The following is a 12,008-nucleotide window of genomic DNA, read 5'->3' on the forward strand; positions in this document are numbered from 1 at the left end:
CCTTCAATGGAAGAATGGATGAAGAAAGTATGGAATATATACATATTAGAGTACTACTCAGCAGTAAAAAACAATGACTTCTTGAATTTTGCATACAAATGGACGGAAATTGAAAACACTATCCTGAGTGAGGTAAGCCAGACCCAAAAAGAGGAACATGGGATGTACTCACTCATATTTGGTTTCTAGCCATAAATAAAGGACATTGAGACTATAATTCGTGACTCTAGAGAAGCTAAATAAGAAGGTGAACCCAAAGAAAAACATATAAGCATCCCCCTGAATATTAACCTTCATCAGGCGATGAAAGAAGACAGAGACAGAGACCAACATTGGAGCACTGTACTGAAGTCTCACGATCCAAAGGAGGAGCAGAAGGAGAGTGAGCACGAGCAAGGAACTCAGGACTGCGAGGGGTGCACCCACACACTGAGGCAATGGGGATGTTCTATCGGGAACTCACCAAGGCCAGCTGGCCGGGGACTGAAAAAGCATGGGACAAAACCGGTCTCGCTGAACATAATGGACAATGAGGACTACTGAGAACTGAAGAACAATGGCAATGGGTTCTTGATCCTATTGCACGTAATGGCTTTGTGGGAGCCCAGGTAGTTTGGATGCTCACCTTAATAGACCTGGATGGAGGTGGGTGGTCCTTGGACCTCCCACAGGGCAGAGAAACCTGCTTGCTCTTTGGGCTGAGGAGGAAGGAAGACTTGATTGGGGGAGGGGGAGGGAATGGGAGGTGGTGGCGGGGAAGAGGCAGAAATCTTTAATAATTAAATTAATTAATTAATAAAAAAAATCAGCAAGAAAAATAAAAAAAAAAAAAAAAAAAAAAAAAAAAAGAAAAAGACCAGTTTCTTTGACAAGACCTTAGTTGTCAGCTTCTCATAGATCATCATGAGTACTCTGTTTGTGACATAGAATAGGAGTTTATCAAGACCATGTGAGCTAACCTGTGGTTCTGCATCCCACACTGTATCTTGTCCAGAATTCTCTTTAAGAAAGCCAATGTTTCTTGGAAGCTATTCTACTCATCTTCTAGTCTGCCTAAGCATGAGCCCGAAAGCCCTGCCACAACAATGCACCACCGCGGGACGACACACAGCACACAGTTCCTATGACCCCAGAGGCTGGAAGGGTGGCATCCAGGGTCCACAGGTCTACTTTCTCCGAGGCTCTGTTCTTAGACTGTAGTGAGCATCTTCCCCTGTCTTTATATGACCTGTACTTGGAATCTGTTGAGTCCTGACCTCTTGTTGGACTAAGGGTCCCCAGGAATGTCCTTGTCTTGATCCCTTTCTAGGAAGATTGTGTTTTTAAATAAAGTTACATTCTGGGGTGCTGGGATTTTGTCTTCTATGTGTTAGTTTTGGAGACTCGTTTTGTTGCCAACAACAAGCTTAACTCAGTCTCCGTCTCCTGTTCGTTCATTCACAGGACCCTGTGGGCTGGTGAATACGCCCTGCCCACAGATCAGGGAGGGTCAGAAGGTTTGAAAGGTCAAAACTAGGATATCACCCTTGGGTTAGAACCTGTAATTGAGGAAGAGCTGGAGAGCTCTTGCCTGTTTCCTGACACCAGGGAGGTGACAGTGCGTAGAGGAAAGGTCACACGTCGCTCAAATGGATATTTCTATAAAAAGAAGACAATGTGCCAGCATCTGGAGATGAAGCATGCCAGCCGATTTTGCATTATTTGTTCTTCTACTTTATGGATGTAGCTGAGACCAGAACTTAGAGTTGACTGTGGGACACCCCCCCCCATTACTGTCTGGGGCCTGGCAGTTGTGTAAACAGTGGTCTGAGTTCTGTAAAGTTCTAGCAGTTGCACAAAGAATAAGTGTTGAGATTGAAAGCCCAGGAAACACCAGCAGAAATGATTATCTTTTTATGGAAGTTGAAGTTCTCTCTCTCTCTCTCTCTCTCTCTCTCTCTCTCTCTCTCTGTTAAGTTTTATCATGTAGCTCTGCCTGACCTGGAAGTCGTTATGTAGACCAGGTGGGTCTGGAATTCACAAGGATCCGCCTGCCTCTGCCTCCTGAGTGCTGGGATTAAAGGTGGGCGCCATTATGTCATACACCCCCCACCCCCCAAGTTTGGCTGAAGTCTTCTGCTAGCCAATGCACACAAAGCCCTGAGCTTCCAGATGGATGAACTGATGCTTCCTGACCTGGCCATGTGTAGACAAATTGCTTAGATGTGAAAATGCTGGTATTGTTGTCCACTCCTCGATGGTTGGGTTAGATGTAGGAAGAGGACCAGTTTGGGAGGTAGACAGGCTCCTTGGTGTGCATGGGCTTCAACTGAGGCACCAGTCAACAGAGCACTGGCTATTGTTGTGTGGACTGGAGAGCAAACCTTCCCACAGCCCATTACACAGGTTGAATGGGACTCTCTATGTGTGATCATGTAAGGTCATGCCAGCCAGCCAGGGCATTAGAGTCCAGGTTATTGGAGTAGGCCTAATCTGGGCGCTTGCTGAGAAGAGCAAGCGGTCCTTGCCTGCCTGAGTGAATGCCCAGCCGTGGTGCTTAATGGATATTTTGGACAGATGGGTCCCCATCCCAGGCATCTGAAGGCCTGAAGAATATGAACCTCTGATTGCCCTGGTCCTAGCTGGTGTCACTTGTTAGGTCAGGGTACAGACTGACGCCACTGTCCTCATTGTCCTGCTGTATTTGTGTTCTGCCTCCATCTCTCTCTCTCTTTCTTGGGCATAGTGGATAATACTTTTGATCCCCAAGGACAAAGCTCAGCTCTCCTCTCCCCTAGGCTTCCACGTCCCTGTAGAAGTTAAAGCCAACGCTCTGCTGATCTCTTTGTCTGGCAAAATGTCTCCTCCTATACCTCCCCACCCTAGCTGCTCCTATCAAAATGATTCATTCCATACTTCCACACCCTAGCCTCAGGGATTCTAGACAGCCCTGTTATCCCTTTCCTGTAGCCCCAGGATTCTTCAACACTCAACATAGTGGGTTCCTAGGTGGGTTCTCCCTGATCTCCATGCCTGCCACACAGTCCTGGATGTTGAAAAAATGCAATCAGGAGCTGGACAATTGCAGAAGGGCAGATGAATTGTGACTCCTTGTTTATCTCTCCTTGCAATCAGGTAGGCTGGTAAAAGCTAGCAAGAGTTTGGCATAAAACCAGGAAGAACGACAAAGAATATGTTGTAGAGGGACATACCCAGTTCCTCTCCAGCAGAGAAGCTTGTGGATCCTAAGGTCTGGTTCTGGGTAGGAAGAATAGAGTCTGTGACAGGGAATGCTGAAATTTTTTACTGATTAAAAGTGGGGGATGGTGTGGGGCCAAGATCCAGCATGCTGAAACTTTCAAATGCCTAGAGTCTCTTCTGCAACTCAGAGGAGGTCCAGGACCATCATAGCTTCCTCCTCTTCTGTAATTCAACGAAGGTCCAGGATCATCATAGCCTCCTCCTCTTCTGTAATTCAACGAAGGTCCAGGACCATCCAAGTCTTCTCCTCTTCTGCAGCTCATCGGAGGCCCAGGACCCTCATAGCCTCCTCCCGTCTTCACCAGACAGAGGCCAAGAAGAGTTGTTCTCACAGTGTCTCTTTGTCTATCTAGAAGATCAGGAAGTATAGTGCACTTGGCTTCATGTCAAGATACTATTTACTATGCCTTAATGACTAGGCAATAGTCCTCTGGACTATAAAAGTCAGAGATAGTGAGGGCAGAGAAAATATTTCTTTCTTCCTTTCTCTGGTGAGATCACTGGCATTCTTCTTCATTTCAAGGCAGTTTTTTTCAGAAGAGCAGGCTACTTCTTGGTGAGCATTTCCAATGTGGGCTGTGATACCTGGTGAGGGAGGCCAGCTGTTAGGGGAAAGGTGACTTTGGAGGTGGTGAATCTATGTCCTTAGCTGAGGGGCTGATGGCTCTTGAGGACCATGGCCCAGAACCTTCTACCACATAGAGAGCCTGCACCTGCTCTCCAGAGGAGCCGTTCGTGACTCAGCCCTGTCAACTGTGGAGGGAGATCTAGTGCCCTCCAGACCTATGCAAGAAGAATTCTCTTGGGTAAAATTCCTTCCCTGGGAGAAAGACCCTTCCCTATCCTCCATGCCTTGATATAGATATGGAATGTTTTCCAGTTTTGCATCCTTCCAAATGGCCACATCTAGCATAACAAGCCAGTGTTTGTTAATTTTGACTTCCAGAAAGAATGAGTGAATGAACAAAAGAATGAATGAATGAATATATAGATAAACAACACAGTTGGGTGTGTGGGTTGCTGGATTACAGGTCTGAGCCCCAAGCTCTGACCCCACTGTCCTCACTTGCATCTCATTCAGTGTTCACAGGAGTCACCATGGCCTGGTCCTCCAGCCTGAAGAGCCTCCTCACAATCTTTGTCTTTACCAACTTGGCTGTCAGCTCTGTGGGTAAGACTAAACATGGCATTCCTTCCTCCTAAAAATGGGAAGGGGAGGTGAGCAGTCAAGAACCTTGGGGAAGTAACCAACCAGACGAGACTCCAGTGGTCTCTCTAGCCTCTTACGACTTCTTGACTCCTAGAAAACATCAACTCCAAGGCTCTTGGGTTACCCTTAAAATGACGTATATTTCCTCCTTGCAGAGAGTAACCAGTGTATGGTATATAAATGTGAAAATGAACAATGTACTGAGGATACAGATGATTGTCTAGACTCTAATGGTTGCTTCAATCAAATACAGAGATTTGACACACCATGTAAGCCAATCCTCACATCTTGAGCATCTCTAGTTTATCCTTGCTTCCCTTCCAGGATGAGACAGGGTGCCTGGGGTTCTGGGAGGCGGTAGAGATGGAACATGTGCTTGTTGTAGGACCTGGGTTCTACATGATGAGGACCATTCGGGTGTGACTCCCTTCTTACTTTCACACTATCGGGAATCTAACTCAGGGCATCACGCATTCTAAGCATGTACTCTACCACCAGTCACTCCCTTAGTAGCAAATGGTCCCTCTGTTGGTTTGTTCTCTGAAACAGACCATTGCAGATGGAGGGACTCTTGGAGAAGTGCAGTGCTCAAGGCAGAGGGCATGAAGGGACAGGTTCTTTACCACTAACTCAGGAGGAAAATATACTTAGTGGTTCAATATTTTGCAGCTCCTGCTAAAAACCAAACGTTTAAGCAAAAAGGGTGTTCTAAAGACCCATGTAGTGAACTGGAATTCTCAGCCACGCTTGGGGATCAACGGAGATTTAGCTTTGTGAACCGTTGCTGCACATCTGATAGGTGCAACCAGGGTGACTTAACACGTGAGTACAGCTCCAGCCGGGGCCCCACCTGCTCAGGGCTCCTCTGCCCTTTCGTGGGTGCGTCTCTCTGCTGATGGGCTGCGGCCGTGACAGTTGCCTTCCCTTTTTGCTTGAAGCTTTCCGTTGTAAAGGGTCTGGGTTGGATACAAGCCCCTCTCTTGGGTATGTGTGCACACAGTTGTGTACACAGACTGGGTGACAGCTGTGCAGCAGTAATTGGTCCTGGGTCTATTCTCTAAGTAGGTTCAATGAGTCTCTAGGTTTAAACGCTTTGCCCTGCTCCTCCAGTTGAGAGACTTTCCTCACCTTTTTAATTCCTCATCCTGGATTTTTATATTGTTGAGATGGAGTCTTGCATGTCTGGCCTTGCATTATATTACTGGGATTAAGCAATCCTCCTTCCTCAACCTCCAAAGTTGGTGCAGCTGGGAGTACAGTGTGTGTGACCAGCTGTATAGGCAACTCTGGGGGACCAACGGACATTTAGATATAACAAGTGATGATATCTATATTGCTATAATACTGATAAGCTCAATCATGAGGACACATGAAAGGGTAGATGCAAGCCCCTTGCCTCGGTTGGAGAATGGATTGGCACTCACTCTTTCTTTGAGGCTATTGATTTAAATGTGTACCCCCCAGCCTTCAGCTAGGAGATTTTTCTCACCTATTTAGTCCCTCATCTTTGTTTTTGTTGTGAACATGGAATCTTGCTGTGTTTCCCATGCTTGTCTTGAATTCCTATATTCAAGTAATCCTCTTGCCCCAGCCTCCTAAGTAGAAGTATCTAGGAGCATGCACATGCACACACACATACACACACACACCCTCTCTCTCTTATCACACTGGCACTAATTCCTCACCCTTTTGTCAGCATAGTTTTATATGGCAGACTATCTCCTTTCCTAATATCTAGGAATTTTTCTCCTGCCATGTAGACAGGCGAGTGACTGAAGAGAGGTGTAAAGAGTTGGGTGCACAACCATCACCACAGGATCTCCGATACCCGTCTCTTGTTCCCTCCTCCTATGGTATTTTAGTTGTATTTTTTGTTGTTCAATCATGAAAGAATTATATGGTTTTGGATTGGGTGAGGTAGTGATAGTGTCACCTATTGTTTCCTGCCCATTTCTCCAAATAAAAACCTTTTCCTCTCCATTCAGTACCTCAGGCATCTGAAGAAGCCAATGGTATTCAATGTCTTGCCCAGTATGCGGAGTCAGGCTCGCTGAGTGCCCCAACTCTCCTAAAATGCACGGGAAATGAGACAAAATGCGCTTTCTTTATCGGCACAGGTATGATTATTTTCTCGAGGATTGTGAGGTTCCTATTGTTAAGGGCACAGCACCATTTATCACTACCAATACAACACCTAACAGGTGAAGGCAATAATTATTTATCGCCAGTCAGTATCTGAAAGTCTGTACACTGAGAACAGTATTCCTGTATGATTATCTCAGGGTGTCTCGTCAAGCTGAGTTCTGCTGTTGGTATAAACTGTGGTCCTTCAGATACCCAGGGTGTCTTATGGTTCTTCAGATGGAGAATCTGCTTCCCAGCTCACTCTTGGCATTTGGCGGGTTTCACTTTCTCTTCCCATGGCCTCTTCATAGGTTGCCGGGGTTTTCATAGCACATCTTCTTGTTTCCTCCTCGGAGAAGTGATGGGAGACAGACACAGAGTCATTAGTGGAGCAGAGATTTTTCAAGCCCTCATCTTAGAAGTGACATATCATTTCATCTTGTGTCCTGTTAGTCACATAGATAAACCCAGATGTGACATAGGCGGATTCAATGGATTCAATGCCTGGGCACCTCTGCCAGGAGATGGGCGTGATGGGGGCAGATTATCTTAGAAACTGTTACTCCTGTAGAGCAAGGGCAGCAAGGTTGTCCCTCTAAACTCAGATTGAACCATTTTCTCAAGGAAAGAGGTGGCAGAGGAAGAGTTGGGATAGGAGATGGGAGCGGAGGGAGGGGGGATGAACTGCTTCCCATGGAAGAGTCAAGTTTGGGCATCTGTGTTGCTGTGATATTCTGGAATAGGACCTTGATCAGAAGTGCACAGAGAGATGAAACTTGAAGCCATCATCAAAATTATGATGACTCAGACCTTAACAATAATCTCTCAGGTTTTGATAAAATCACTGATTTTAGTGAAATATTTATAATTTCTTATGCAAGAGAAAAGTACATGTTTGTTGTGAGGGGCACAGATACTTCTCAGAATTAACTTCAAAAATAACTGTAGGGTTTTTCTTCCGGACTTTATGCTATGGTGATGAGTTAGCAACTCCTCATAAGAACGTGAAAAGTAGTGTGGAATTAGTGGTGTTTTAGGCACGGGTTACAGGTAGACTGAGAGCCTGATGGGTCTGGAGACAAGCTATGTTTTTATATGGAAGGAATTTTACAGAGGTTCGGGGGTGAGTAAGGGAAGGGCCCTGTGTCTGGATGAGTTGAGATGAATAAAGTAAATGGGGTGTCACAGAATACAGAGGAGGGTTGAAACCGTCCTCAGTGGCACAAGCTTCTACCTCAGTATACGTCAGGAAACAGGCATCCAATGTGTTCCATAATTATTCTCATAGAGAACCCAGTGCCCTCAAAGAAGGCATGTCAGTTTTTTGGGGGAATCACAATATTTTACTCACGGGAGCCTGGGTAGAGAAGACAGGTACCTTAGAAGGATTTTAGCCAATAATTGAGACCCTGAATCTGGCCTTCTTCCATGTGTAACAAACTCATCTCTCCTAGTGAGTGGCCCCAGTGTTAGCCTTGTGTCTGAGATGCAACAGTCTCTAAATGGTTCCTTCTATACTGGGGAGACAATGGGACCAGAGGACAGTAAGGCTGGGCCTGTGTATGGATGGAATGAAGCTGGGCTCATGCATTTAGTCAAGAGGTAGAAGTTGTGGACTCTGGATCATTCTGAGCACAGTTTCCTTTCCCAATGGTTGTGGGTGAGGAGGGCTGAAGAGACAAGGGGAGACTAACTCTTGAGTCTTTTTCTTAGCAGCGGGAAGCAGTCATCCCTTTGCCTTTATGATGACTGGAATGGGCTGTGCGACAGAAAGCGCCTGCAACAGGAGTATAACTGTTCTCAACAGCACAAATATCCTCACTTTCTGCTCGAGTAAGTTTGCTGTGATTGCACACAACTCATCAGTTCCGGATGAAACTTCTGGCTTTCGACCTGCATCCATCTCAACAGTACCAATGCTGATTGTTCTCCTCCTGCTGAAAGTCTTGCTTTGATCATTTGGGCTCAGGCAATCCCCCAGTCCTACACACACATTTGGACGGATTCCTTCAATGTGGGAGAATTAAAAGTTGGTGATTGCTTGGCTTGTTTGTATTATAGTGTAAAAACTCCAATTCATTTTCAGTTTTATTTAATTTCAAAATTTGTGTGAGGGTGTGCATGTGTGTGTATGTGTGCAAGCATGCGTGTATGCGTGTGTGTGTTGCTGGTGGAGTCCAGAAGAGGGTGTCAGATCTCCTTCAGCTGGAGTAACAGGTGTTGTGAGATGCCTGATGTGGGTGCTGGAAACAGAACTCTGGTTCTATATGGACACAATTTTAGTTGCCGAGCCCTCTCTCCAGTCCCCTGTGATCCCTTTTGAAATGACCCCTTCTTTTACTCTTCATAGCGTGTCTAAGATGTTTGAGATGACATTCGTGAGATTCTCTTTAGTCCTACTGTGGTTTCCAACCATCCCTTGAGCCATGCATCTTGGAACATATCTTTTCTGGATGTTAATTTCTATTTATATGTGTAATTGATTCTTCTAAAGAAAAATAAATTTGAATGGATAATTCAGGACATTGGAGGATCATTTTCAACAATTTATCATAGCGTAGCTCGAATATTATATAGCCAGTTATGGTGGTAAATAAGCTCATAGCACTCAGGAAGTTGAGGCAGGAGGATTACTGCATGTCTGAGGATATCATGTATGTGCTTTATAGTGATTTCCTAGTTAGCCGGACCGCACAGCAAGACCTTGTTTCAAAAAAAAAATAGAATAAATTAAATAAGATATAAATAAAAGAGGAAGTTCCAGGCACCCCTGAAATTCTTTCACCTCAGAACCGTGAGCGTAGAATCATCACCATCTATTCTGTATATTTCTGCATCTTACAGGGATCGGCCCCAGGGTACAGGCAGTGGCTGTCTGTTAAAGAAGTTATAAATACTCTCTTTAAATTATGAAGATATTTTCCTCAAGATCTCTGAAAAGTGTCCCCTCTCACAGGCAGGGCTTGGGCCATTGCCAGCTCAAACAGCCTTTCCTATGTGCCAGCAAGGCAAGGGGACTCCAGGAGAGAGAAAGCTTGTATGGAACCCAAACTTTACCATGTTCTTGTGGCGCTGACCCTGAGCAAATGGACCTCAGCTCTCAGATTCAGTTTCCAACAGTATTCAGCTCGTCTCCCAAGGTTTTAGGAAGGAGAAGAGTGCCCGATGGCTAGTTGGTATGTGACAACTGTCTCTCTGCATCCACCAGGCCCTGCTGTGATCCTCCTGCTGTAGAATCCTCTTTCCCTCCTGGCACCAGTTTCATGGCTTCTCTAAGCTCACTCTACAGTCCTCTGTAGATTAAAGAGAATGCTCATTGGGTTCTGGCCTAGGTAAGGGGGTAAGCGTCTTTTAGCCTCTACCCTTGGGGCTGTGTGAACACTGCGGTGAGTTGCACTTAACCCCTACACAGCTGTGGGGTACACTTCATTCTCACACTGCTGTGTGCTTGACTCCTACATTTCCATTGGGTGTTCCCGACTCCTACACTGCAGGGGGTGCTCTAGGCTCCTACATTGCCACGGGGTGCACTGGATCCTACACTGCCGTGGTGTGTGCTAGACTCCTATACTATTGTGGGGACCACTCAACACCTACACTGCTGTGGGGTGTGCTTGACTCCTCTCAGTGATCCCCACCCCCAGTACAGAACTTACACATCCTCGGAGCCACAAAAGCTAACTTTCTTCTCTTGCTTGGACTAGGGAAGGGCAATTACACCCATTATTTGCTGGAAATAAGAAGCAACACAAACACGGAGACTGACACAGGAAGGCTTGAGGGACGATTCCAGATGAAGGGCGGGTTGCTCTTATAGAGGACCCGGGGTAGGTTCCAAGCACCCACATAGTGGTTCACAACTGCCTGAAACTCCAGTTACAAAGGACAATATCCCCCTTCTGACTTCTCTGGGTGTCAGACATGCATGTGATGTGTGTACATGCATTCAACAAAAACACTCATACATGTAAAATACATAAATGGGTTTTAAAGACACAGAACTTTTTTATTACTTTATAAATAATACCAATCAAAATTCCCAATTCCTCCCCTCCTCCCACTTCCCTCCCGCTCCCCCCCATCCTCCCCCACCCTCTCCAGTCCTAAGAGAGGGCAAGGCACCCTGTCCTGTGTAAAGTCCAAGGCCCTCCCCTCTATATCCAGGCTCAGGAAGGTATGCACCCAAAGAGAATAGGATCCCAAAAAGCCATTACATGCAGTAGAGACAAATCCCAATGCCATTATCATTGGCCCCTCAGTCTACCCCAATTGTCAACCACATTCAGAGGGTCCAGTTTGATCCCATGTTCGTTCATTCCCAGTTCAGCTGTCTCAGTGGGTGAACCAACACCTTGTGGTCCTGACTTCCTTGCGCATATTCTCCTTCCTTCGCTCTTCAACTGGACCTTGGGAACTCATTCCAGTGCTCCGATATGGGTCTCTGTCTCTGTCTCCATCTGTCACTGGACGAAGGTTCTGTGGTGATATTCAAGATAGTCATCAGTCTGACTCCAGGACAAGGCCAGTTCAGGCACCCTCTTCCCCACTGCCCAGGGTCCTGTGGACTCCTAGGAACAGCTCCAGAGCCAAACCTCTTGCCAACCCCAAAATGGCTCCCTCAATTAAGATATCTACTTCCCTATTCCCATATCTGTCCTTCCTCCATCTCAACCATCCCACTCCCCCAAGCTCTCCCCAACCCTCCCCTTCTCCCCTCTCTCTTCTTCCCTTCCCTCTACCCCCCCCTCGCCTGCATGCCCCCAACTTTTGCCTGGCTTTCTCGTCTGCTTCCAATTTCTAGGAGGATCTATATATGTTTTTCTTTGGGTTCACCTTAAAACTTAGCTTCTCTAGGATCATGAACTATAGGCTCAATGTCTTTGTTTATGGCTAGAATCCACTAATGAGTGAGTACATACCGTATTTATCTTTTTGGGTCTGGGTTATCTCACTCAGGATAGTGGTTTCTACTTTCATCCATTTGCATGCAAAATTCAAGATGTCAGTGTTTTTTTTACCGCTGAGTAGTACTCTAATGTGTAGATGTGCCCACTTTCTTTATCCATTCTTCCGTTGAGGGACATCTAGGTTGTTTCCAGGTTCTGGCTATTACAAATAATGCTGCTATGAACATAGTTGAACAAATGTTTTTGTAGTATGATTGGGCATCTTTTGGGTATATTCCCAAGAGTGGTATTGCTGGATATTGAGGTAGGTTGACTCCCAATTTTCTGAGAAACTGCCACACTGATAGTGGTTGCACAAGTTTTCATTCCCACCAGCAATCCCCTTACTCCACATCCTCTCCAGCACAGGTTATTATCAGTGTTTTTGATTTTAGCCATTTTGACAGGTATAAGATGGTATTTCAAAGTTGTTTTGATTTCCATTTCCCTGATAGCTAATGAAGTTGAACATGTCCTTAAGTATCTTT

The 12,008-nt window shown here is 45.8% G+C and overlaps 1 protein-coding gene across 1 annotated transcript; it reads left to right on the forward strand.

Moving 5' to 3' along the window:
* Positions 1–4,813: 4,813 nt before the first annotated feature.
* Positions 4,814–8,529, forward strand: LOC130877001 (protein RoBo-1-like). The gene is made up of 4 exons (XM_057773924.1): positions 4,814–4,867; positions 5,146–5,272; positions 6,436–6,567; positions 8,288–8,529. Exons 1-4 carry the CDS (start codon positions 4,814–4,816, stop codon positions 8,527–8,529), a joined length of 555 nt encoding a protein of 184 aa, XP_057629907.1.
* The last annotated feature ends 3,479 nt before the right edge of the window (positions 8,530–12,008 follow it).

The sequence above is a fragment of the Chionomys nivalis genome, chromosome 7 (genome assembly GCF_950005125.1).
Source record: "Chionomys nivalis chromosome 7, mChiNiv1.1, whole genome shotgun sequence".
Lineage (NCBI taxonomy): Eukaryota > Metazoa > Chordata > Mammalia > Rodentia > Cricetidae > Chionomys > Chionomys nivalis.

Excerpts from the sequence above, each read along its gene's own strand:
- LOC130877001 (XM_057773924.1), top strand. The coding sequence starts at position 4,814 with ATGGAACATGTGCTTGTTGTAGGACCTGGGTTCTACATGATGAGGACC. Across the intron at positions 5,273-6,435 it reads CAACCAGGGTGACTTAACAC|TACCTCAGGCATCTGAAGAA; the intron begins GTGAGTACAGCT and ends CTCTCCATTCAG. Across the intron at positions 6,568-8,287 it reads CGCTTTCTTTATCGGCACAG|CAGCGGGAAGCAGTCATCCC; the intron begins GTATGATTATTT and ends TCTTTTTCTTAG.